At 39.9% G+C, this 27164-nt stretch overlaps 2 protein-coding genes across 11 annotated transcripts in view; both read left to right on the plus strand.

Moving 5' to 3' along the window:
• The first annotated feature begins 326 nt into the window (after positions 1–326).
• LOC131577648 (protein scribble homolog) lies at positions 327–20717 on the plus strand. The gene is made up of 7 exons (XM_058835690.1): positions 327–335; positions 615–818; positions 2990–3226; positions 3770–3859; positions 4536–4613; positions 6332–6427; positions 20085–20717. Exons 1-7 carry the CDS (start codon positions 327–329, stop codon positions 20235–20237), a joined length of 867 nt encoding a protein of 288 aa, XP_058691673.1. The 3' UTR covers positions 20238–20717.
• A 2550-nt stretch (positions 20718–23267) lies between these two features.
• The window catches only part of MLIP (muscular LMNA interacting protein), a 108058-nt gene continuing 104161 nt past the window's right edge, over positions 23268–27164 (plus strand). For 5 of the 10 annotated variants that reach the window (XM_058834398.1, XM_058834401.1, XM_058834402.1 and 2 more), the window contains exon 1: positions 26939–27115. In XM_058834398.1, coding sequence (XP_058690381.1) covers positions 27053–27115 — 63 coding nt within the window. In that variant the 5' untranslated portion in view covers positions 26939–27052. Of the gene's footprint in view, positions 23398–26938; positions 27116–27164 lie in introns of those variants that run through there. The other 5 variants (XM_058834395.1, XM_058834396.1, XM_058834405.1 and 2 more) reach the window with 4 other exon arrangements.

Below are 27164 nucleotides of genomic sequence, written 5' to 3' on the forward strand. Positions count from 1 at the left end.
ACACAACTCGTCATGTAAAAACTTCTGCATGAGAAAAGTGGAGTAATTTGGATGCATATAAGTAATGGACATTTTGGGATAACTGAACTATAATCACTTTGTAAATCAGCAATCCTTAAAAGATCAATTAAGTGTTATACTTTCTATTGGTACCATTCAATAAATGAAATATTTTATTTTATGAATAATGAAAAGGGGAGTGACTTAACAGTTTTTTAACTCAGGACATGAGATGAGATGGTCACTAAAGGTCTAAGTATTCTTGTTTGTTTTCTTGATAGTACACTTTATTGAAGACTGTTGTTGATCATTAATTCTTCTTTACGATGCTGAAGGTAGGCTCGGTCCCACATGCTCTTATAAGTCCTTAAAGGCTTCCACTGTTTTCAGCAGCCTTTGCTTCCTCTTTGTATCACAAGTAATGCCCATTAACTGGCAAAGTTAGTCTGTGTGGGACTGAAGGTACTTCTAAAGGTAAAAAAGGGAAACACCATATTTGCAAGACTCTAAAGTACCTTTCAGAACTTGCCAGGCAGCTTCTGCACCTATGTACCTCAACTGCTTTCTTAAAATCTATTAATTGCCTTTTTTTTTTAATGTCCTCTTTCCCTCAGGACTCTATTAAGTGGCTTCCCAAATCTCCTAAACTGTACAGTGGCTACAACTGGAGTTCCCAGGGTTCTCGCTGGGCCTCATTGAAAGGAAAGGAGGGTTTGCATGGTGGTAACCTGTACAAATTCAGCTCTGCTAATGGAAAATGGAGAGAAGGAAGGATCAGTCCTGAGCAAGAAGCAGAGGAACTCGAGGATCCTGATGATGTAAGTAGTCTTGAAATTGGGAGAGACAGTGTGTGTCTATGAAGAGGCTATGGCTGCTCACACTGCTGTGCAGCCGAGCACTTTGGGTTTGTGGGACCTGCACTGCTTATACTCTCATGTCCTTGCTTGTGCAGAGGCTACAGAGCTATGTTCAATGTTTTATTCCTTCACTTTGCTTGCAATTAATCCATCCAGCCCTCGAGAGTACAGTTCAATCTGCAGGTTAAGATGAGTAACCTGAGCAATGATGAGGCACATTTTTACTTTACTCCTACTTATATCCCCAGTTACCAGGCTCCCTCCATCTCTTTCGGGTGAGGAGGTTGTTGGCAGCACTTGGGGCTCAGTGTCTCTAGGCCTGGATGGTAGAAAAGTGAGGCTGCAGTGCTTCTCCACTGCATGTTTGTTTTGGGTGGTGCTCTTCCAGGAAGCTTATGTCTGTGAGCCCCTGCCTGCTGTAGTTTCTCCAGCCTGTGCCTGCCAGGTATCTGTCACCTGTGCTGCAGCCTGGCAGTCCAGCACTCTTGGTCCTAGCCTGGGAAAAGGAGGTGGTGATTGCACTCTTGCAGCCTTTCAGGACATTGCTCACCATTCTTCCTGATGTTTTCTGGGGCATTAGGGAGGAATTGGGGCTCCTGCTTCTCTTCCAGGACCTCTGCTTCCTTCCTAGTCCCTGTGAGTGCTGCTGGTGTGGCCCCTCCTCCACCCCATAGTCCTGGCTCTTGCTCATGGCCTTCTTCCCTGGCAGCCCCAGTACTGCAGACATGTCCAGGTTAGTCAGCCTGGCACTGTAAAGAGAAATCTCTCTCAAGAAGAGATAAACATTTTGTTGTATAGAGATAAGCATAATGTTTTATGTTAGTTAAAGCTAAGCAAATTCCCTTTTAAGTGAAAATGGGAAGCCGTCATGCCTTGTATGCTTTCCTTGGGGTTGGCAGTGCTTCTTTCCATCCCAACCAAAAAGAGATTGTGGGAAAGTGCCAATATAGATTGAAAAATAAAGTGCCCCGTGGGATTCTGCACAGCTGTTCAAGATAATGCCACTGCTTTTTATTTTGGTATTAAACTTGCATGCTTAGAAAAACACTTATGGGGTTTATTTTCAGAGGTGTTGATGTGTGTTTGCTGCATCATTTTACTGCCAACAGAAAATAGAAGGATTTGGGCAATATGAAGATCTGATTTGACCTTAACCCATCAAATTAAGGAGTAAAAATCAACTGAATATAAGTAAAGCATTTCTAAAATGTGAACAGAATTTGGGCATTGTGTCTGAATTTAATTTAACCCTTTGCCAGGAATAACTGATAGCTGGAAAACATCACTACATTTTGCAGTCAAACTTGTCTGAAGCTTTAATTGTTTGGTGAATGTGTTTTAGATGTGTATTGCTCTTTTGCCTTGTGGTTTAGCCAACCATAGGGTGACATTGTGAGCTCCTCACTGCATCTTGGAGTAGGTTCACCCTAGGGCCATGCTTCAGAGTAGGCTTTAATATGCATCACCTTTCAGGTTCCATTTCCAGAGGACTCTTAAATCACTTAAGTTTGCAGATCTCCACTCACTGCCATTTGCAGCTAAAGTCAATCCAATGGCTGAAACAAAGTCTTAGATATGTAGATACAAGGTAGTGGCTTGCCTTCCCTCTCACACCTATGCTCTCAAAAATGGAATGTGAGTTTTGGGGAACTATGAGAAACATTTTATTTTTCGTATGGAAATATCTTTCATTTGCCTTGTGTGTGTGGTTTCTTCCCCCAGAACAGTGGATTCAGTATTACAGAGCTGCCAGAGGCTGCCCAGCATAGTCTTGTTCTCATGCTCTGCCATTTTTGTAGGGCATTGCAGGATTTATGCAAATGTGGATATGTGTGTGTTACACGTGCTTGTGTGTGCCAGGATATCTAGTGAAAGACTATATGAAATCCCAGTCCTCTCCCTGTTCCCACAGTTTCAACCCTAGTGTTTAGGGGAAAACATGCCCATGGTAAAATGGTTAATAATGGTAAAAAAAAATCTTTGTATGTTGGCTGTAAAGTTCCGGTTTTGTCTTCAGTGAAGTAAGTTCTATCATAAGCAATGTGAGAGTGAGGAATGAATTCATGTTAGTGCGGGTGAAGCCTGTGTTTCAGATTCTCCTTGTTGTTACCTTTTTTATCTTTAACCCTCAGGAACCTATTTCCAAGTTTTCTGGCAGCCTTTTTGATAGAAACGATAGCATGCGAGATCAAAGAAATACCAGAACAACGCTTCAAGAAAAGCACAAGTTGGCAATGAAAGGGAAGACTCTTCCAGGATCTAACACCAAGGTGCAGCCACCTGTGTCAGCAGCAGGCAGCTTCCCCAGCGAGAGCGGCCGGATCGCGGAGGAGCTGCGGCTGCGGGATGTGCCGCAGCCCCCGCTGAAGGTTTGGAACTGCTGCATGGGCTGGGCTTGCTGATGGGGGGCTCTGCAGGTCTGTGGGGCAGTCCCTGTGTCTGTGGGGAACTCCTCTTGGGTGAGGAAGTTTACAAAAGATACAAAGACAGGGGGGGCATTGCATGGCAGATGTGATGAGGCTTACCTTAAAGAAGGTAAGCTGAGGGTTGTTATTGCTCCCCGTGGCTTATTTGGAAGAAAAATTTCCCATTGAAAAATCGCAACAAAGTCCACTTTCCTTGTAGCCATGCATCTCACTTTATATATCCAGCTTTGGTATTGTGAGGCTAAGTCAAAGGTACATGCAAGTGGGAACTGAGCTGAGTCTTTGTTCAGTCCACATTTTCAAAGCTGTGGTGACAAGTCTTGCATATGCCAGTGTTGAAGTGTAGCACCATTTTTCTTTAGACTGGGCTCTCCAGGGGCATGTCTGCTGGTGTTCAGAGTGGGAGGTAGATTTTCAATGCTCACACAATGAAAAGACAATGTTTTTGATTAATCAGGTCACTTACCCATTATAATTCTTTTCCAGGTTACCATTACTGTGTGCAGTCAAATGGGGAGTCTTGGTATTAGCATTGCTGGTGGAAAGGGCTCATCTTCATGTAAAGAAAGTGATGAGGTGCATTTCATTATTCAAAATTTATCTAGTGATGGTTAGGAATAGACTGATGAGTAGTTCCTTGAGTTATTGTGTTTTGTTGTTTGCCTTCTGAGATGGTTCTTCATGTAACGTTTCTGTCTTTGTAAAGCTAACAAGGGTAAACATAGGTAGCTTAATTCCCAGAGTAGGATCTGGCATTAGATTTTGATGGGAAGCTCCAGAAGATATAATTTGGGAGACATACCCAAATGTAAACCAAGGATTTTGCAAAGGCAACCTGATGGCTGAAACACTGTTGTCTAATTCTTATTTTTACCTCAATTTGGGGTCACTCCCTTGGCAATCCACATGCCTTCCCATCTCATTTGCTCATCCCCAGGAGCTAACTTGATTTGAGAGAAATATTTCACACATCTTCTCACTGATTTATCTTTTAAATAAATCTTTTCAGACTGTTTTTCAGTCTGTTCCCTATGGCACAATGTAAACAATTACTGACTTGTTCATTGTTGTGTCAGCCATGGAGGCTTTTTATTTTGTTTTGTCTCACAAATGTGCTAAGCCATTTAGTTTTTAATTTTATGGAGGCAACAGAACAATAACTCTTGAAAATTAATTACTTCCCATTTGCTTTTTACATCTAAGAACAATGGGAGAAACTGTAATTTCTGAAACCTATATTTTGTGTTACCAGGGGATCCTGATTGCACGGCTGCCAAAAGACGGTCCATCAGACTTGGCTGGGGTACAAGCAGGAGACAGAGTGGCTGAGGTAGATGGGTTGTTTGTCACTGTGGAGTGTGTTCTCTTGTTGTCTTTAAATCAAATTACTCAGAGTTGGGGAACTTGAAATCCAGATTTAGGCTTGCCTTAGCCTTTTAGATACTTGGCTTTATGAAGAAATAATAACATTAAATTGTTGTATTCCTTCTTATGTTCTGGTTGTCAGATCTATATGTTTGAAGTGCTTAACTAAATATTATTTACAAAGGAAAATAATGATCTTAGTAAGCAGTTATGTAAGCATAAATGCAGTTGTACTTGATCCAAGAAGCTTTCTTGTGACATGGTATTAGATTTACTAGATGAGTTCATTGCAGTTGCAACAAAGAAATAGAAACTAGATGAGCTTGTTTCCCCAAGGTAATTTTTGGTGGGAAGAGAACAGCTCAAAATAACTCCCCTGATGGAGGCTTGCAGTGCCAAGTGACAAGGGATAAATGTGTCTTGGGCTGCTCCACCTCCAGCCTCATCTCTCCTAGCAGAAGGCACATTCTTGAGCTTCAGAATTTCCCAAGACAACAGGAAAAAAAATGGTCACATACAGATTTGTGTTACATGCTTTTGATGTACCGTTTGGTTTCTACCTGCTGAGAATGGTGGAGTAGGAAGAGAACCTCTACAAAAGCACTTTGAGGTGAAACCAGTCTATATTTTTTTCAGCTCTTGTTCTCTTAAACTGTCATTTATACTTGGTTAGATTAATAGTTTTCACTCCAGCATGCTCCATGTTGAATTAAGGTGGACTGGAGCAAGCAATATTGTATGTCTGTTAAATTGTCAGGAATAATGATACAACCTGTATCAGCCAAAGACTATTTTATGATAAATTAGTATCTTTGAAAACTATGCTATGGAATTATTAATAGAGGGTGGTGTTCCATAACATATAAATATTTTGCTAGTTTAACAGTTCTTAAAAGGTTAATTACAGATAATTTGTATAATTTTACATTTTTCTTTTTGGAAAAGTATTTTAACAAATATGAGAGAATTTAAATAATTCTCTGCATATTCCACATTATCAAATCATTGGGGGAAAAAAAACCAGGATTATTAGTTGCTGTACCTTCTAAGCAGAGTTTCTGGTCAAGTTAGTATCTTAAAAATCAGCCCCATTGCTCAGGTTTGTCCATGAGGCTATAATTAATTTTTTATTTTGGGGTATATTTGGAATATACTAGGTGTTAATGTCTGTTCACTTAATCAACAGTGAAACAAGTGAAAAAAAAGAAGAAATTTCTGTTCTACCCTGTTCTTCCCTGCTGTTATTGCACAAATAGTTAGGATTTCTCCATCTCCCACAAGATGGCAGAATCATTCATCTGTTTAAAGAATAGAGAAAACAAATCTCTGCTTTTTGTGTGTGTGTGTCACAAGAAGGAATTAATGCAATGAGTTGTGCTATAGAAACACTAATGCTTTAAGCACAGGACTAATCTCTGTACAAATAGCAAACATTTTTCTCTCAACACTCTGTGTTATGACTTCGTATTCTTGAACTGATAATTTCAACAGTTCAAATATAAAACTCACCAAAAAATGGGAAGCAGTGAGAATTGCAATTTTATTTTATACAATGATTTTATTTTGTGGTTGTACAACCACATGCAACAGTAGGGCCAGGTGTTTGTATACTACCTTGAGAGGGAGGGAACTCCTTAAACAGCATTCAGAATAAAAATATATTTTTGGTGTTTTCTTTTAAAGGCAACCTTTGTTTCAGAACCTGCTGCCCTTGATGCTGGTCCTACTGAAGCTTCACCCAAGGGCAGCCCCTTCCCGACAGTCAACCATGTCATAACAGTAAGTAGAACAGCCCCAGTAAACAAGAAGTCACTCTTACCCAAGAAATTTGTGTTGTCTGTCGTTAATGCTAGCAAAGACTGGCACAGTACTCAACACATATCAAAGATCAGAGGCCCTACCAAGCGTTTGCATGGCTGTCACTGCAGCTGGGATATGGCTTCTGGAGGAACTCAGCTCCTGGGTAAGCACCCACGTAGCTGAGCAGGGCTTTTGAAGCACTCTGGTTTGAGGACTTGAGGGTGGTGCCCATTCCCCCCAGTTTGAGTCAGTATTCTGTTGTCTGGACTCTGTCTCCAGCTAATGGAAGGAAGGAGAAGCATTTCCAGGGTCTCTCTTTTAGGAGGGAGAGGGTGAGGTGGCCATTTTCACCTTTCGACTGGAAGAGGGATCTTGTGTCACAGGCTAAGACATTTAGGTGACTGATGAGAGAAAGCCTCCTGCGCATGTCACAGAAATAAACAGCTGAGCCTGCAGGGTGGCTTTTAGATATCCACTTTTTTTGAACTTCTCTAGCAAGTTCAACTCTCTGAAGACCTACCCTAGTCTTGGTCATCTATGTGCACAAATGAAACTATGGCTTTACTAGGAAGGATACAAGGTATCCTAGGATACCTTGGTATCCTACATACAAGGTATACTAGGATACAAGGTATCTGAATAATTAAGGTCAAAAAGCATCTTACTTGTATGGCGCTTGAAACACTAGGAAGCAACAACTTGTTTCTGCTACAGCAAATGCCAGAGGAATGCTTTGTCTGATTCCTCTTGTTTCAGTCTTTTTTAAAAAATCTTTCTCCATAAATAACATTTACAACCCAGCTAATGGCAAAAAATGGAAGTATGTATATTATATAAAAGACTATAATCAAAGAGCATATCAGTTTTTATTAACCATTTAGATAACTAAGGATTTGTTAGTTGACTGAAAAAGTCAGCAAATGGCTCATGCAACTGTTTTTCTCTGGTTTCCTGTTAATCACTGTTTGTCAAGTGTTGAGCTACAATTTTTTTTCCATGAGATAGACTAAGAAAGGTTTTCCCTTCTATTAATTGCTTAAAGAAACTTATTTTGAGGTCTCCAGCCTCCAACATCATCTTCTAAAACATTTAGACCAGTTTTATTTTCCAGCTTAAAACACAGAAGTTTGGGATTTTTTTTTGTCTAGTTTTACCTGGTAGCTGTTTCTTACAGTCTTTATCAACATTGCAGGAAGCATGAGGCTTCCTGTTAGAGGAACCACTGTTGAAAGGGTTCAGTCATACATTAGTGGTGGCCTAGATCTGTTGCAGTAGTATCTCACTTCTAGTATTTTCATCCAAAAATAAGAAATTATTGTATTTTTATGTGTATGCCTTCCTTTAAAGTTCTTCAGCTGTAGTGGGAGGAGGAGGAGGTAGATTAGACAGAGATGCTTGATATAGAGCAGAGTACTCAGAGGGAGTCAACTGACTGAATATGTTCTGAATGTCAAAAGTAACTGATGTGCAAGTTCTTTTGTGAAGAAACATTTGTATTTCTGGTTTTGTTTCTTTTTTGAAATAAAAATCTTTGTGCTGTAGCAAATTATATATGTTATTGCCTGTAACCTGGAGCAGCATTCATCAATTTCAAGGATTACGGGCTTGTGGGGAGTATCCTGCTGAACTGGGACTGCTCAATTTCTCATCTGTTCTCACTCTGAAGTCCCTCTTATTCCTTAGTAACTGAAGGAAATCTTACTATCTGAGAAATATTTAGAGCCTGGCTTCTCATGGAGGACTTGCTTTGCATGTTCAGATAAGCAGGTGGCAGTAGGACCTTAATGCAGAATCTTCTTCTGTGACAGGAATATAGGAAGGTTCATTTCCTCTGTGTTACTGGTCAGGTTTCAATAGAAGATGGTTGTCTGCATCAAGGGAGGGAAGGATTGAAGCATAATGGCAGAAAAACCAGAGACTCCTACTCCTATTCTGCAAAAACTGAGTATGTGCCAGATGGTGCCATCTTTCTTCTCCCTCTCTTCCATGTCATCATCCTTCCTTCCAGCAGATTCCGTCTTCATCTGTTCATTATTATTGAATTTTTAAAAACATCCTCTTTGCATATGCTCTCTGTGATAATATTTGGTTTATTCTTGCTAACCACAGCCCACCCCATCTCTGAGCCTGCTGCTCTGGCATTACAGCAAGCGACGCTGCTGCCAGGTTCAGGTTTCCTCTCTGTTTTCCACAGGCTTGGTTGCTCTAACTGCTGCTATAAGGCTTATTTAATTGTTAACTCATCCAGCCAAACTCAATTTCAAATCCTTTGTGCCAGCTTTAAGATTTCATGACAGTGTGAATGACCAGTAATTAATTGGACAAACGAAATGTTCTTTCACAGTGAGTCATTGTTTTGCAAAGGAAAAATGAGAATCTTCCTTGGTTTTAATTATGATTGAGAATTTTGCTGACATGTAGATAGAGGCCTCAGAACTTTAATTACAAGTAGATAGTTTTTACATACAGTATTTTATAGACTTGCCTCAGTTATGCTAATCACACCTCTAAAATATGAAAACATATTTTTCTTTGTTTATATATATATATGTATGCATGTATGTATAATTATTTGAATTGAACTTAAAAAAAAATCAGGGCTATAAACACATAACCATGCTGATTTTAACAGAAGGAACTTTAACTTGAATTTTGGAGTCTTCATTTCCAGTTCTGTTATTATTTCCTATCCATTCTCTCAAGCATAGAGCCAACTCTTCACAGTCTTTTTCCATCATAAATATTTTCATTCAACCTCTGACTGAAATTCCCAGAGGTTTTTGTCTGACTGAATGGAGAGTGTTGACAGATTTCAGCATCTTCTATAATTTCATAACATGCATCATCATTCAATCTTCTTTGACTAATTTTTGGGACTATCAACATAATAAGGATATTAGATATTTTGTAATTAATATCAAGTCTTCAAGATATTTTAATCTAGTATTTAACTTCAATTGTTAGCATATTATTTGACTTAATTTTATGCCTCTGCCCTGGAAATTTCCTCAAATATATTTTTTCGTATTGTTCACCAGGGATACAAGTGTCACTGATACTGGGATTTTCAAGAAAGGTTAAAGTAAGAGTTACCAATTAAAAGTAATTGTATGCATAAATAAATAAATAAATGGTGAAGCTTACAGTACTGAAAAAAAATCTGAAAAACTTCTTCAGGTTAAAAAAGCCATGTGTTTTGCCTGCTCTGTTAAAAATGCAGAGACACCAAGTGTTCCTAAATCTGCTGAGAAAACAGACATGTGCACTCAAACCTGTAACATGTATCAAAATGAAATCCTCTTGTGCCTGCAGAAAGTGCATAAGCAGATACACCATTACCATTACACAGTTACTGGTCTTCTGCCTTTGTCTCATATTGTTCATATGCAAGTTGTGAGAAATTTTACATGGATGAGCATCCCAGCAGATCTACCTTCTTCACTTCCAGCTGATAGACTTCTCAGGGAAAAACACTGACCCACTTACATTAGTTAAAAATCTGCAAAAATCTAATTATCAGACCCTTTATTCATCTGGGCATGTTCTAAACATATCAGAAAATTGAAATCATACAACATAAAATAAAACTTGTTTCTTCAGTCATTGTCTTTGTTCAATTTTAAAAGCAAAGCCAGTGGAGTACTCAGGTCAGAGAAGCAGTGTAAGAAGGAGACAACTAAAGTGAGATTCAGAATGTCCTTTTCATGAACAAAGCCAGGTTTCTTCTTAAGCTTGTTTCAAACAGTAAAGACCTTGCTCACATCACATAGAGTGTTTGACTGACCTCTAGCACCGTAAGATCTACTACTTCAAGTTTCTTAGGAGGACCTGCTTTATCCCTTCTCCAAAACATTTTCATGGCTCTTTTAATCTTGTCAGGTAAGGGTATTGGTGTTTTTATGTTATTTTTTTTCTATTCTGACAAGCTAAGTTAGTTTCAGAAGTCAGGAATCTAACTCTCTACTGCCTTGCATCTTGTGCAGGTTTACATGCGTCTGCAAAGAAGCCTATGAGCCTTGTTGGTTTAACTAACCTTAGTCATTGAGTGAGCTTCAGTGGAAGCTCAATGACTCAATGTTAGCACCCATGTGCTGTGTGATTGCCTCCTCCACTTCATCTCCTAGTTTGCTTCTGCTTTTATCTAAGCAACTGAGTATTTCTGAGTCACGATGAAAGATGGAAGATAAAAGGTGTGTGTTGTAGACACTGTGTTTGCCTCTATAGTGTAGTGGTTAGGGAACTTTGTGAATTTGAAATTAAGTTCCTGGTCTCAATAAATGCTTCTGTTTGCACAGTGCTTCTTTTTCCTCTCTTCCTTTTAAGTAGTTTTCTCACAGCACTCAGTCAAAATGGTTTCATTTCCAACTTTAAGTTCTTGGATTTTGCAAAGCTTGTAATTAACAACACTAAATAGGAAAAACTTTTTAAAAGATAGGACATTAATTGATCGTTTTAAGTTACCATATTAAAAAACCTCCACATTAGACAAAATCTACAAAGTGAGCCCATCATATGGTAGACAATTATAAGCACTGCAGACAATATAAGCAAAAACATACAAAAGACGAACTGACTCAAGCAAGGCACCTTGAACTGTGCTGTAGGATGTAGCATATTATTTGAGAATAAAAGAGGGTAAGTATTTAAAAAACTACACAAATGATAAGCAATGTCTCCCCTTGTGAGAGGCATCCTCATGGACTCTGCAGGAGTACTGCAGGGGAAGAGTACTGAGTTTCTGCAAGGTTCTCAGACAGCCACTGCCTTTCACAGGGGTGATGAGTTTTCTTCAAAAAATCAAAGGGTTGGCAAATTGGACCGCAGGTAGCACTGCTTATGGGGGAAATGCCTTTTCAGTCTCCTGATGGGGTCAGAACAATGCATTTTCTTTGATGTTTTCATAGCATTGGGCCATAAATGATTACACACTTATATGAAAGCACTCATATGAAAATCTGTAAATCAGGTTCCAGTGTCATGGAAGTCACTATCCAGTGGTGCATTTAGAAGATGAAAGAAATGGAGCAAGAACAATTTTTCATACACAATTTGAATTTTATAAGAGCCTTTTGTGCTTGACAGCATCGCAGATATGACATGATGAGGATTAATCTTCCATTTATGTTGTGAGTTTGACAGAGCTCCATCTTTCTTGCCTTGTGCATTGCCCTTGGGAGGCACTTGGCAGAGAGCAAGAGCAGAAAGGGGCTTTGCTCTAAATGTGACATGAGCAAATGTTATATATACTGCATGCTGGAAGACAGATGAAACATGCAAGATGTTCTCTTGCTATTCAAGAAGTAGAGAAAATACTCGGTTTTAAAACTGAGCTGTAAAATATATCAATATCTAGAAAATTCACACAGGGGAAATTTCCATAGAATCATAGCGTGGTTTGGGTCTGAGTGGACCTTTAAAGATCATCTTGTACACCACTTGTATTAACCAGGGACGTCTTCCACCAGAACAGGTTGCTCAGAGCCCTGTCCAACCTGTCCTAGAATATTTTCAGGAATGGGGCATCTATGCCTCTTTGAGCAACCTGTTCCAGTGTTTTACTGCTTGTCTGGTTCATTGACTTCCAGGAAATCATACTGAGCTGAATTAGATTTTGAAGTAAATCACTGTGCACAGTGTGGGAACAGCAGCAGGGAAGAGGGATGGGCTGGTGGGGTAGCCTCTGCTCGTGGCCCTCACCAGGTTGCTGCACACAAAACTGAGGCAACACTCCCAAAAGCACGGTGCCAAAGCTACTCTGTTGGTTCTTGAGAGTAGTGTGGCTGTTCCAAGGGCAAGGATGAGCTGAATTATGTGCTGCCCTCTCCCAGCCCCAAGCAACAAAAGGTGTCATGAGCCGATTGCTCCCTGTGTGCAGCAGCACAGGTCACACAGATTTCCTTGTGCACAGGTCTTCTGTAGCCAAGTGTAATGAGGTGCTTCATCCATGCCTCACCAAAGATTTATCTTCCCCAGAGTGCCTAAGAGGTTTATACCTCTCTCTCCATCCACCTTCACAATTTCTGAAGTTTGGCCAGAGTCAAACGCAGCAGTAAAATTGCATTGTGAAGTGTCGGGGAAAGGGATGCAACCAGCGATTTCTGTGACCAGGCGAGTTGAGGGAGCACCATAAAACATGTACCTATTGAAACGTCCCTGATATGCTATAAAAGGGGAGCTATGTTGCATGCCTGGATGGGGTTTCCAGATTTATTTGTTTTCAGACACACAGCTGGTTTGTGTCCCACGCCTTGCCACCCTGCCCCAGCTGCACCCTGGCTGCTGTGCCAGCTCCCACCTGGAGGTGGTGTTGCTTGTGAGTAATGAACTCTAAGGAACTAATTTGATCTCTTTCTCTCTCTTTGACTTGTATTTCCTTGTTTGCTGTTGGGGAGAAGGTTGCATTTATCTATTGTTGCTGACATCAGTTAAGAACACCATCAGATGCTGGTTTGTTGTGAACTGTGCAGCAGTAGATCTTCCCCTTCTCTGCTGTTCTGTTGGATGCATTTTTGCATTTTCTTTTTAAAATTTTTATTTAAAAGTCCAGCTGTGTAATACTTCTTAGGCATGAGTAAATGCCCTACTTAACTAAATTCAATTTAGACATTCTTCTGTGAATACAGTCATCAAATGTGATCCTTTGCATCTAGCAGAGGACTGTTTTTGTTTAGTGAGAAGTCTAAATTTCCTGTTCAGGTCTAAATTACTTCCATCCCCAGTGATGACAAAACAGGTAAGAATAAGTATGAAATCATAATATTATTCATGAGGTTTACGTAAACCCCTGCACATACTCTCAACTGTGTTCATAATTTTGTTTTCCCGTTTTCCCCAGTTAAAGGTACCATCCTTTAACTGGGAGTCAATGAAGATCAACTGTAAAGTCAAATTTAAAAAATTTTAATTATTTAAATACATGGAGCTGAGCTAGGCAGGCATTCCTATTACAGGTATTTTCTAGCTGAGGAATATTTTCTTAAAAAAATTATCTGCGTGAACTAGAGTTAAAAGTATGTCTGGTTTTCTTCCTAAAAAAGATCAATCCAAATTCTTTTATCCTGCCCTTATTCCATGAAACTTTGGCCTTTCATGTGTTGTTTCACCTTCTGATTTGTAGCCTCTGTCCCCAGCAGCTGGCCTTGCTGCCAGCTGTGATTTGCCCTGTCGCTGCTGGTTATGCCTTTGATATGAAGCTTTGGTTGTAGTTGTGAGTGTTGCATTGAGAACTTCCCTCTCTGGCTAATATTGGAGTATGGACCTGTGGGCTGGGAGAGGCCAGGGTAAGGGAAAGGTTTATAAAAGAAAAAGAAGGAAGATGGGGTTTGTTCTGTTCAGTTTTAGTTTTGAAAAAAAAGTATAAAAAAAGATATAATGAACTGTCTTTCATGGATTGTTCTGCAACTTTTTGGACAGACATTTTGATTAGAAGTAGGTAAGGAAAGCATATGTGCACATCTGGAAGTTAAAAATTACTGGATGTTAACCAGTGTTGGCAAGACATCTCAATTAATACGTTTTATTTTAAAAACTGCTTTCAAGCATCATAGCTAGTTGTAGGTTTGTTCCTATCCTGTTTCAGTATGAAAGAACTTTTGCAGCCAACATTGCAGTTGAATTGCCCTAGTTGTAGGTTTGTTCCTATCCTGTTTCAGTATGAAAGAACTTTTGCAGCCAACATTGCAGTTGAATTGCCCTAGTTGTAGGTTTGTTCCTATCCTGTTTCAGTATGAAAGAACTTTTGCAGCCAACATTGCAGTTGAATTGCCCCAATTTGTTTGGATGGCTTTATTTTACTTCTTCCTGCAGAGGATCAGGAGTGCACAGGCAGCCCCTGTCTGTGCTCCAGGTGAAGGACTCCAAGTTTCAATGTAGGCTGTTGATCCTGATGCCTTAAGAGGCTACCTAGAAGAGAGGCTAGACAGTATTAAAGGAATGAAGTAGGGATATATTTAAAGGCTTTTACACCTTGGGCAGTACAAGAGCCCAGCTGTGGCTTGACCCAAGATGGATGACGGGTCATGAGTTTTCACACTTTTGTAAGTTTTTGTCCATTTACATGTTGGGGTTAATTGTTCTATTACAGCTTCAGGTTATGAAGTCCCATCCTCCCAGATTGCTCTTCTGAATTTGCTGTTGTTTATACTTTTTGGGCCTGATGCTGCAGTGGTATCCTTGGTTCTCAGGCTGGAAAAGGATTGTTTTATCTAACTAAACTGTGAAGAGAACTTGCTAACACTTTATATGAAGTTCAGAGTTATATACTAATGCAGTACAGAATCTGGAAAATATGAAACTTAAAACTTAAAGCATCAATCCCATTAAATGAGAGTGTCTGAAATAATTTGATTTTTAGTTATGTGTGATTCAAACAAAACTGAACTTTTTTAGTGTAGAAAGTGCTAGTGGTTATGTTAAAAAAAGTGACACAAACAAGGTAATGGAAGAAGTTTCCACAGTGAGCCCACTGGTTTTCTACAGGACATGTCCATTTTGAAGTTTACTTGTTAGGCACTGAAAATGTAATTTCAGGGAAAAATGGAAAAATAGTAACTTGCTTCAAGTAATTAATGATGCATTTTTCTGAAAAAAGTATTCTATGTATTTTGACAATTTGAGATTGAATAGTAGTTCCTCTATTGCTTAAATAATGATATTTAAAGCATGACGATAGAGAGTAGGAGGACTTTGCAATTTCAACATAAGTATTTTAGACATGTTCAAACAGTGCTGAGTAACAACCAGTGGAGAAAACAATGGCATAATAGAAAATCTAGATAATTTGTCCTCCTACACAGGCATAATTTTTTTTTTCAGAATTATCTACAGAAGGTGGAAGTTTCACACCTTCCCACATACCTTAGACAAGCAACTCAGGTGCCTGTACTGGAAGGGTTTTTCTTATTGCCATCCTAAATGTCACTGACTTTCCCTGTCTGTATTGGGCAGTGGAAATAGTTTGCTTTCTCTTTGCTGTGCCATTTTTTCACATAGGAAGTCTGTTCTCCTGTCTTCTCTTGATCATGCTGCACCAGGAAGTGTACATTCAAATACAAATTGTAAAGACAAGCTCCAAGAACAAAGCTTGCCTATTTAATAGGGTAAGGCTGAGGTCAGTGAAGATAATCAGGGAAATATGAAAGCAAAGGTAAAATCCCCCCAGGATTCTGGGAAGAGAAGTACTGGGTTTGAGGAAAGAATGTAACAAAATAAAATGCAAATTTAGAGTTGCTGAGTTTTGTTACTTTCTTTTGTTTGTGTTTTTTTGTTTGTTTTGGTTTTGTTGTTGTTTGGTTTGTTTATTTTGTTTTGTTTTTAAACAAAACTGAAAGAGTAAAGGAAGCTGATACAACTTATATTGTGATATTCCTGGAACTTGGGTGAATGTGAAGGCAGTGATAGAGAGTGTTGGGTTCTTAGGGGGTGGTTAGGTGAAGATGCTTAGGTGGTTAGAAATGTGATTTGTGTTTCTTACATACATTTTGTGTTGGTTTTGGTTTATAGAGGAGCTTAACTGATAACTTTTGCTGCAAGGAGAGGGAGACTAGAGGCCTGAGCCTCTTTTAATTGAATTAGACCTTGTACAAATGTGTGCTCTATTACTTAGATACATTTGCAATTGCATAATTGGCACAATCCTCAACTGAGAGTTGTTTTTTCATTTCATTACCTATGATTCAGATTTGAGGAAATAGGCTCCACAGCGTCCTGTCAGGGAGAGAGGCACAGAGGAGGCTGACTGGCTGCAAGGGAAGGAGCAGTGATGGTTTAGGGACAGCAGTGGCATGAATTCACATGGAGTTTCAGAGGAAGAGTGGGCAGGGAGATGTGCAGAAAGCAGAGGGACGGAGAATACAGCTGCCCTTGGACCAGGACATTTGATTTGTTAGAAAGACTCAGCAGTATATCTCCAAATCAGCATGAGTCAGTGTATGTGTGAGCTTTCACCTGCCTGGAGAGGGTACAGAGGGGCTGCTCTGATCAGGCCTGAGCCCACCCTTCTTTTGGGAGTGTAGGTTTCCAGCCTTTGCAGCAGTTCTGGGCTGAGGCACCGTTCAGCCTCTTCTGTAGAAGATTGGTTGTTCATTTAGTGCTGGTTCCTCTTTACCTGCAGCAACGTGAAAGATTAGATATAAGACTTCCCCAACACCATGTATTTTGTGGAGCAGTTAGTACAATTACCAAAGAAATGTCAAAAGAGAACTTTTCATCTATTAAGTTTACTTTATAATTTTTAGACCTGGTTCATCATAATATTTGAAACATAGCATGCAAGCACTCATGAAATGTTTGAAGAAAGTATTTTAGAGAATTAGTTTTGGTTCTTTGGAAACTGAGGAGTAGGAACCATGCTGAAATAGGTCTTTTCTTCAAAAGGACCAAAAGGTACTGGTGACTCTACATTGCTAATGAAATACATGTCAGTCATGGGGAGGTGTGCACATGTGTGTTTTTGAACAGCACAGTGCACAAAGAAAGCTATTCCCTGAGCTTTGAACTGACAGCTCAATGAAATGCAAAGCCTGATCCTGGATATGACTGTAGGTTACTTAGGGCATAAACCTCTGCAGTAGTTCTTGAGGTGTCAGAATTTCATTATGTGACCCAGTAAACCACCTGTATGTACAGATGTGCATTTGCTGTACTGCAAAGCAGCTGCCTGCTCACTGTTGTTAAGCAAAAGCATCTTTCAGCAAAGAGCAGAACCATCCAGTGCAAGGAAAGCTTATAAATGATGTCATGCGTGCATGACAAAAACAAATCATCCCAGGAGCTGTAGCTTGGCCAGTGCTTAGGATCTATATAGGTTATTTGAAGCTTCCAGAAATGTGTCCTTAGTTTAAGCAGAAGAAAAAGAAAGGGGGAAAAAAAGGTATATGATTGGGAACTCAGTACACCAAAATATAAAACAAATTTCACATGAAATTAGTTTACATCTACCAGGGGTGAGATTCAGCTCTGGACTGACACCTGCACTTTGGTGTCTATGTGTCGTGTGCTGTGAGCTGGAGGGAGTCAGAACTAATATCAGGGGAGCCTGGGGAATAATTCCTTTTACTTCAATGCAGAAACCTCCTGGCTGAAATGGTAATAGCCACAAAGCATATATATGCTTGTGTCATTTCCTAAATCAGATAATGTACAGCGAGGAAATAATATATTATTGATACAATATAATATACACAATTGAGTTTTATGGTGTCAACATTAAATGTTCTTATGAAGTAGAAGTAGCTGATAAATAAGAAGTACTAACTTTCCCGAAAATTTTCACAGTGCTTGTATGATAGCCACTTTATTTATTACACATTATCATGTTACCTGTTTGTTACATATATTGACTCACCTTTGTATGTTTTCATTACATGTTAAACCTTTTTTGGAAAGCAGTAAAAAGGAGGATGATTTTGTGCATCAGAGTGAAATTTGTAATAATCCATTCATTGATAAAAACAATTAGGGATACATTATTTGACTGTACATAAAGAGCCTGACACTTTTTTATTCCTCAGTTACAGCATTTAAATTAATTTTAAAACATTGCAATATAGTTCTCAAAGAACACAAAGTTCTTGTCCAAAAAAAATGAATCAAATCCATACATGCATATTCTATTGATATTTTCTTTTAATGTTTACCTTAAACATATTTTGTCAGTAAAGAAGCCAAATATGCAAATTTTCAAAGATCAATAATTGATATGATATATGGTTCTTAATTAATCCTTTACTGCTTTCAGGGGGATCAACTAAATGAATAATGAACTTAAATTAATTCTTCATATTTACTTGTGCTTATTTTTTAAAAATATTTTCTTTTTTTTTTTTGCCTATAGAGGGTTTTTTAAAAGATTTGCTAATGAGAGGAAAGGGCAATTTATCCTAATTTTCCTTTATCAATGGCTTTTTGTCATAAAAAATGAAAGGAGGGCCAAGGGAAATCATTCTTTATTGGATGTGGTAAGAAACATAGGGACAAAAGATAAGGAAGTCTGAGGTACTTAATGCCTTCTTTGCCTCAGTCTTTAACAGCAAGACCAGTTGTTCTCTGGGTGCCAGTCCCCTAAACTGTAACACAAGGATAGGAAGTAGAATGGAACCCCCATAATCCAAGGGGAAACCTTCAACACCTGCTGCACAATTTAGACACGCACACGTCCCTGGGGCCAGGTGGAATCCACCCAAGGGTACTGGGAGAGCTGGTGAAGTGCTCACCAAGCCCCTTTCACCATCTTTTGGCAGTCCTGGCTGGGTGGGAAGGTCCCACTTGACTGGAAGTTGGCAAATGTGATTTCCATCTAGAAGAGGGGCTGGAAGGAGGATCCAGGAAACTTCAACTTGACTGACCTAATCTTCTATGACAAAATGACCCACTTAGATGTTATCTACCCAGAATTTTGTAAAGCCTTTGACTTAATTTCCGAGAGTATTCTCCTGGAGAACCTGGTTCCTCATGGCTTGGACAGGGACACTGTTGCTGGGTGAAAAACTGACTGGATGGCCTGGCACAGAGGGTGGTGGTGAATGGTGCTACATTCAGCTGGTGGCTGGTCACTAGTGGTGTTTCCCAGGACTCAGTACTGGGACCAGTCCTCTTTAATATCTTTATCAATGATCTGGGTGAGTAGACTCAGTCCACCCTCAATAGGTTTGCTGTTGACACCAGACTGGGTGTGAGTGTTGATCTGCTGGGTAGGAGGGCTCTGCAGAGGGATTTGGGAGGCTGGATTGATGGTCCAAGGCCAGTTGTGTGAGGTTCAATGAGGCCAAGTTCTGCCCTTCAGTCACAACAACCCCATGCAGAGCTACAGATGGAGACAGAGTAGCTGGAAAACTGCCCAGTGGAAAAGGGGTGCTGGACCTCAGCTGGCTGAACATGAGCCAGTGTGTGCCCAGGTGGCCAGGAAGGCAGTGGCATCCTGGCCTGTGTCAGCAGTAGTGTGGCCAGCAGGAGCAGGGCAGGGATTGTCCCCCTGTACTGGGCACTGCTGAGGCCACACCTGGAGTGCTGTGTCCAGTTCTGGGCCCCTCACTGTGAGAAAGACACTGAGGGGCTGGAGCGAGTCCAGGGAAGGGCAACGGAGCTGGGGAAGGGTCTGGAGCACCAGTCCTGTAAGGAGCAGCTGAGGGAGCTGGGGGTGTTCAGCCTGGAGAGGAAGAGACTCAGAGGAGACCTCATTGCTGTCTACACCTGCCTGAAAGGAGATTGTAAAAAGGTGGGGGTTGGTCTTTTCTGCCATATAACAAGTGACAGGGCAAGAGGAAATGGTCTGAAGTTGTGCCAGGGTAGGTTTATATTGGATATTAGGAAAAAAAGTCTTTACAGAAAGGATGTTCAAGCATTGGAGCACACTGCCAAGGAAGTGGCTGAGTCACCATCCCTGGAGGTATTTAAAAGACATGTAGTTGTGGCACTTAGGGACATGGTTTAGTGGTGGACTTGGCAGTGCTGGGTTAGTAGCTGATGATGTTAAAGGTCTTTTCCAACCTAAACAATTCTATGATTCTCTATGGTGTTACATCTCTCACATATTTTTTCTCATCACCTATTTCCCCTGTTCTTTTAAAATATTCCCGTTAATCACTTTGCTTCTCTTGATATGATTCTTTTCTCTGAAATCTTTCACATCTTGCTGAAGATACCTCGGATAATCCTCACACGCCCTTCCACTTCTGATGAAGATGCCGACCAGTTGCCCCCAGACCCTGATGACTTTGAGCCCGAGGAGCCTGACAGCGCAGAAGGCCATGCCTATTCAGACTGTCTGAGCAGTGCTTTTTATTCTCCCTAATAAAGTACTTTTCTGGCAGGAGTTCATGGGTGGTTTTCTTTCCCATTGTTTGATTACATTTAATGTAGTACTTGAACCGCAATGCCTTATTTATAGTGAAAACCATTACATGGAAGATGGATTTGTGAGAAGAACCCTGTTTGTATTTCTTTGCCTTGAACTTTCGTTTGGCAAGAACTCGTGAACCTGAAAGTAAACGCAAGGGGTCAAGTTATGTGAATGTCAACACATGTTTCAGTAGCCACTTGGAAAGGTATCCTGCAGCACCTAAATGTAATGGAGAAAAAAGCAGGTGATTTTTATTCAGGAGGTACTTTACCCATTTGGAAATACACTGAAAATAATTGTATAGTTGGGTGGGATTTTTTAAATCTTGTGTCCATGTTTTGTCTATACAGCTCATCCTTCTATCTCCCCCAGGTTCCTTTGATTTGTCCATGTTAATGTCATTTTCTATGAGAACTAAAAGAAATACTGTCTTTAAATAGTGCTGGTTTTTTTTACCCATTGAGAAATGTTATCTGTGTTGGAATTCTGTATCTCATTCTATTGTAATAAAGAACAGTTTCTCCAGTTAAATCAGTAATGTGAATGTATATCAGATTTGAACAGGACCTGTAAGTTGTATTTTATTACAACAAATGCAGGAGGCACTTTATGCAACTATGTACCTGACAGTGAAGCGAGAAGCAATTTCTTATGCATGAGGAACTGTCTGAAACTTTTTTTTTTCCTGACTTGTATATAAGCAGAACACTTTGCCTTACTGCAGTATGCCTGTTCACCCATATATATATATATATGTGTGTGTCTGTGCACGTGTGTGTGTGTGAGTGAGGTAAGCATTTAAGAAAAAATTGTCCTGTACACCAGTTTTCAATCCTTTAATTCTCTTCACTGCTATTCAGGTTTCTAATGCATTTTAAGCTGTTTAAGAAGAACCATTTGGGACTGTTCTTTATTTGGGGTTCCACGGTGCTGCCTGAAATCAGAGGTGGGGTCTGGCCCTGCCAGATTTGAATGCCATGACTTTCTTTTCATGTACATTAAGTGTGCATTGATGTTTTTTATGATGCTTATACAGTGTGTTTTCCTGTAAATATAATATAGCACAATCCAGTGACCTGGTAAATCCTCATCTTTTATTCACATTCTTGAGAAAGATTTCTCAGGTGATTATTCATATATAACTTCAATGAATGCTGGTAGCTGGCTTTAACAGAATTAGAAAGTTCCCAGGAGGGTATGGCTGTCAGAAAGAGAACAATATCCTACTAACAAAAGGGATATTTTATTTTGAAAAGATGGATTTGCACTAACACTATGATATCAGGTTAATGGCATCCACTTTGTTTTTTCATCTTGTGCATCTGCATTTTAATTGACAATAGCAATAGGAATATTAAACTAACTTAATTCATTTGCAAAATAAACATTATCTTACAATCTGCTATGACTGCAATATTAAAGACATTATTAATGTGCATAAAGCATAGGCTTAAATGATATTGATAAATGAAATTATATTTAAAATATTTGTTTCCCATCTCTTCCTCCAAAATATACAGGGTTCTTCCACCATGACTTAATGTTTGATCAATGCATGTTGCAAATACATCAATCTCAGAACCCACAAATGCTTTGGCACTCTAGCTAGTAATGTGCCATTTACTACTTTATTGTGTCTTACTAGACTGCAAAAAACCCCCCTCAGCTGTTGGAAATCAGCCCTAGATTGCAGAACAAGTTGTAGTTGAAAACTAGTTAAATAAGAGTTCTGTTGAGAAATTGGTATTTTCTTCCCTTTTACTTCCCATGCACAAGCGTTTGTTTTAGATTCTTCATTAGATCTTGGAAATCAAAACATTTGCTATCAAAATGACAAGCTTTTAATCAAATGCTGTCACCATTCAGATAACTTTTAAACACTGAGATTTTTATTTGTCCTTTTTCTCTGATTTTCAAGGCAAATTTCATATTGCATTGTTGAGAATTTTGCTGTGAGTATAAACTTGCAGTGGTAACACTCTCTATGGACATGGAGCTCTACAAAATATATCAGTCAAAGCCTATGCTTATTCAAGCTCCGATTAAGAAGAAGCAAAATCATTGGCAGATGATTATGTTTTGCTCTGCTCTGTGAAAGAGGGGGAGAGGTAAAGGTCAGATGCTGGTGTCCTTATCAGCACTGGGTAATGTCTCTTTTGAGGTTTGGCTGCTTGATAAGAATGGGCAGAGACAGAAGGTGGAGAGGCTCAGTAGGAGTTGGTTTGTTAATGACAGCTCATATCCTGTACCCTCATTTCCTGCTGACCTGGGAGGTGACTAGAAAAAGCTACTTCCTGGCTATGGAGCAGTCACTTGGTTTTTGTGAGGAATGGACTTCTCATTCTCAGCTGCCACATCATTTAAAAGATAGATATGAGAGTATATAATGCTTTATTAATGTATTTCATTAGCCCCATCTCATTGTTACATCCATCGTTGTGGAGGAAGGCATGGCAAACAGTACCAATCCATGTGGGAGGGAAGATTTTTTTTTGTGTGTAACTAATCTATTGATGTATGTTTTACAACCCAGGAAAATTTGGTTTGATGGGATATAACAATAATATTTAGGGACATCATGTATATAGCTGAAACAATGGATATCTGACAGAAAAGAAGTCTGTTGTTCCATTCCTATCTGTACTGCTGGAGGACAGAAAATGTAGGACCTTGCCAGCACAAGGATAGTCCACTTTAAAATAATTGACATAAAAGACCTGGCAAGAGAAGAGCACACATACAGCTTCCATGGACTGCCATGTCAGAAAAGACTCTGAGCTCTTGGAATCAATTTATCGTAATATTGCAATAACCTTCTTTGTTTTCAGCCTCAAACAAATAAACTTCTCCCTTTGGAGAATATTTGTCAAGGAGCCATCTCCTCCCTCTACGTGACATGTAGGACTCTGCTTCCTCACGCAAAACAGAGACTTGTGTTGCCTGTGCTGTTTTTCTTTTACCACACCTGCTATCTCCTGCTCTGTGAGTGTTTGCAGAGCCAGCGGGGTGGGCCAGGGAGTGACAGCAGCAGCTGTTGTGTGCTGCAGCAGGAATGTGGACCCATCTCTCTTGAGGATCAGCTTCCCACCCTTGGCTCCTGGCTGCCTGGAAGGTAAGCCTGCTTCATACGCTGTCTCTGTAGCTCTGTCATGCTCTTCATTTCTGCAGGGATCCTGCCATGGAATACCAACTAGAAATGCTGCTGGGCATGTGCATGTGACCTTGGGTGCATGTGACCTGGGGTAACGTAGGGAATGCTTGCTGGCAGGGCACACTGGGGCTGAGAGAAAGGGTGAGCACCAGAAATGACCTGGAAATCACAGCTTGTGCCATCTGCTGGACTGGCAGTTACAAGTAGTGAGGCAGTCTACTGAGTTTTGTCCTTGTTCCTTTCAACTTTTTGATTGAAGTGTGGGACAGAAATGCTCTCCACATTACAGCTTTAAAAATCACTGTGAGAGTAATTTCTGTATTAGCTTTAGAGTTTTTAGTTGGTAAATGCGACTCAAATAGATGGTTTTCAACTGAGTATAGTCTCATTGACCATATCAGGGGTGGAATTAATACTTCTGTTGAATTCTTATGATGTGTCTGATACTGAGCAAATAAAAACTACAGGCTTAGGACAGCAGTAGTGCAGATATGTGACAGCTGAGAGTGACACACAAACATCATGGTAGTCACTTGCTTTCTTATCCAGGAACAGGAGATCAAATGAGCACAAAAAACACATCTGTTTAAATGCTCTATTTACACAATACTGTTATTTGGGATATTCAGCACTTGCATCTTACAAGGAAGTCCATAGCCCTCTCCTCCATCAGCTTCTTCTCTTGGCCTCGTGTTTTTTCTCTTCTGCTCTGAGAAGAGAAACAGGTGTCAAGAGATGAGTAACTGTAATAAAAAGAAGCAATTGGAAATAGCACAGTAATTTAGGCAATGTCTAGAACATGCTTTTTACTTACCACCTGTTTGCTATGTTTCCCCTTGCAAAGTAAAACAGGAAATATACAGTTACTAACAGTGTCTCAGAAAGTTCTTGCAGTAGCATAGTAGAATAACCATTATTTCTCTGTAGGAATAAGAAATGTACTCTCATGATTATAAAAAACCAAATTCTCAGATGATTAGGATCATGGTCTTTCCTCAGGTTTAGTGATGAAATGCCAAGCTGAGCAATGTGTAGTAGATAATAAGGTGATGTCAGCTTTTCTATGCTATCTCCTGGGTCCTTATATAATAGCATTCACGCTACAGAAGAGCTCTGCATCCGGTGTTTCCTGGGCTCCTTGATTTTAGTGTGATGGCATGAAGCTTGGCATCATACTCTCTTGCATTCATAGCCTTTTTTTCCATCTTCCCATCTCTAATGAAGTTTGCTCCAACTGCCTTGCATGGTCAGCAGTATGATGCATCCAAAATGTAAATTTCCATTCATGAGAAGTGGAGATTCTCAAGTGAATACTGTTAGATGCTGTTACAAGAAAGTTAATGGGAAACCCACTTGTGAAACTACCTACTCTCATCACTATCTTATGTTAAAACTATTGGGTACAGTTCACTACATGATCAATTCCTTGTGTCTTTCTGTAGTGATTGTTTTTGATATCAAAGGGTGAGCTGACACATGAAAACCACATTAGACCCTGTAAGTAATAAACATAATTGAAGATTAAGTTTTAGGGTAGTTAGGATCAGTGCTAGGTTACACACAGCATAAACACCAGATAAAAATCTGCCATGGTTTGCTTGCATACATCTTGAGTCCTGCGTTGCTGGTTTCTTGCACCACTGAGAGCCTGCTCTTTTACTGACATGCATATGTGTTCCCCAGCACAAGGAGAAGTGATTCCCCTAGAAACTGAAGTTTGGAAGCCTGCTGACATCCAGGGTCTGCCAGCTACCAGAGGGATAGGGCTGGCAGGGCACCGAGTCACAGAGCTGAATGTGCCCTGCTGAGATGCTCCTGTCCTTGTCTGTCATTTAAAACCATTGCAAATGGACAGATTAAGGGGACTGGAGTGGCACCACAGGAATGGTCAGTAGTGTAAGCAGCAGCATAGTGCAAGCGCTGTTTGGAGCCCACTGAAGATCTCCTTTGAGGTATTTAGGTGCTGCAAAGCCATTATGAAGTCCCTTGCCACAGGGATAAGTTTCAGCCTCACAAAAAAGACTATGGAGGTGTGAACTTATTACTGTCTGATTTCCTACTGAGGACCTTCAGCTTTTCTTGGTCCCAGCATTTCCAGGAGACACAGTGGACTGTATTTTTACTTCATGACATCAAGCTCATATTTATTGCAGATTTGGCTGGTCCTTTGCATTTGCTGTGCCATGTTTACTCTTCTAATGGCTGTCTTACACTTCTAAAAACACAGGTAAAAAAAGACAGTTGAAGAAAGAAAAACAGTTGTCACTGAAGTATCTTTTTGTTTATTCTGAAGAATGTATCAGAACAAGAACAGTCTCAAGTTTTATCAGCTTTTCATATGTAAGGTATATAGACTGTTGGGAGATGACTGGCTACCTTCTCTTCCTATCCAAGGCTCTAAAGACCATGTGAGTATAGCATCTATCAAGAAACATGCAGAAAGGAGTATGCCTAGTTAGGACTGTTGAAAAGTGATAGATGAAAAAGGGTTCAATATTTATTTATTCATTTATCCTATCTGCTTATTTATCTATTTTACATGAGAGTCTTCTTTTACCAATGTGTTGACAGGAAGAGGTGGAAAGGATGTGTATTTACTAGGGATTTAGTGAGATGCTTAAACTGCCAGTTTTGCAGCATGTCTAATGAACCAGAGATTACCAGAGAGCATGTTCTCGTTTAACAGTAGCAAACATTTTCTGTGTTACCCTGTGTCTTTATGCTTCCCCTTCCCTTGCTGGTACATGCAGAGCCAGCCCTGTGTGTGAACCACACCTTTGACAACGTGAGCCCAGTTGATGTGGCAACAGAAGGGTGTGTTGTAAACCTTGGCATCCCCAGCAGAGCCACTGAGAGGTTCCTCAGCCCTGCAGTTTCTAATATTGGCCTTCTGACTTTATCGCTGTGAATCAGAGCCAGGTTATTCTTCAACAAACAAACTCTACAACCACCCTCGTATGGCTGTCAACTCCAAGCTAGATGTTCACTGGTCACTTCTTTTCACAGTGCCTGCTGGAAATTTAGCAGTTCTTCCTGCATTGTAAAAGTGCAAGATGTCATTCTGATATTAGGATTAGGAGAGTACTCTCTGCTTGAGGGAATATGGGGCTAGCTCAGTCCCAAACACTCAACAGGGAAAGACCAATAGTTATGGTAAAGCACTGTTTTAAAGTGTTTTTCTGTACCCTTTCATCTTGACATAGCACATATGGTGCCACTGAATTATAGTTGTTATTTTGCTTGCTTAATAATCTCTGTGAACTGAAGTTAGTGCTACTGAGACATAGCTATTAATTTTCATCGACATTTTCAGTATGAGCTTTTGGAATAGAGGAGAGCGAGAGTGAATGGGACTGGTAACCAAAACCCATGCTGAACAATTTGCTGCGATACCAAACCAATGTTTATTGTTATCAGAAGCAGCTGTCTGCCCTCTCTCCACACTTCTATTTGTGGATTTTCAATGGCTATAAATGGAAACACACGCTGACCAGAAATCACCACAGCGCTCCTGATACTTTTCTCTCCTGACTCCAAAAGTACAGGGATATCTAACATGTAGTCAGGTTGAATCACTTCTGCTCAGGATATTAGGTGATTTTTATTCTCCTGGGAAATGGAGTTAGGAAAACATGAAATCAAAGCCTCAGGAAGAGAAGCTTTAGAGGAAAAGCAAATGGTAAGATATGTTGAGAAGTGTTGGTATTTTAATTTTTTTAAATGTAATT

This window comes from Poecile atricapillus, chromosome 3 (assembly GCF_030490865.1).
Source record: "Poecile atricapillus isolate bPoeAtr1 chromosome 3, bPoeAtr1.hap1, whole genome shotgun sequence".
NCBI lineage: Eukaryota > Metazoa > Chordata > Aves > Passeriformes > Paridae > Poecile > Poecile atricapillus.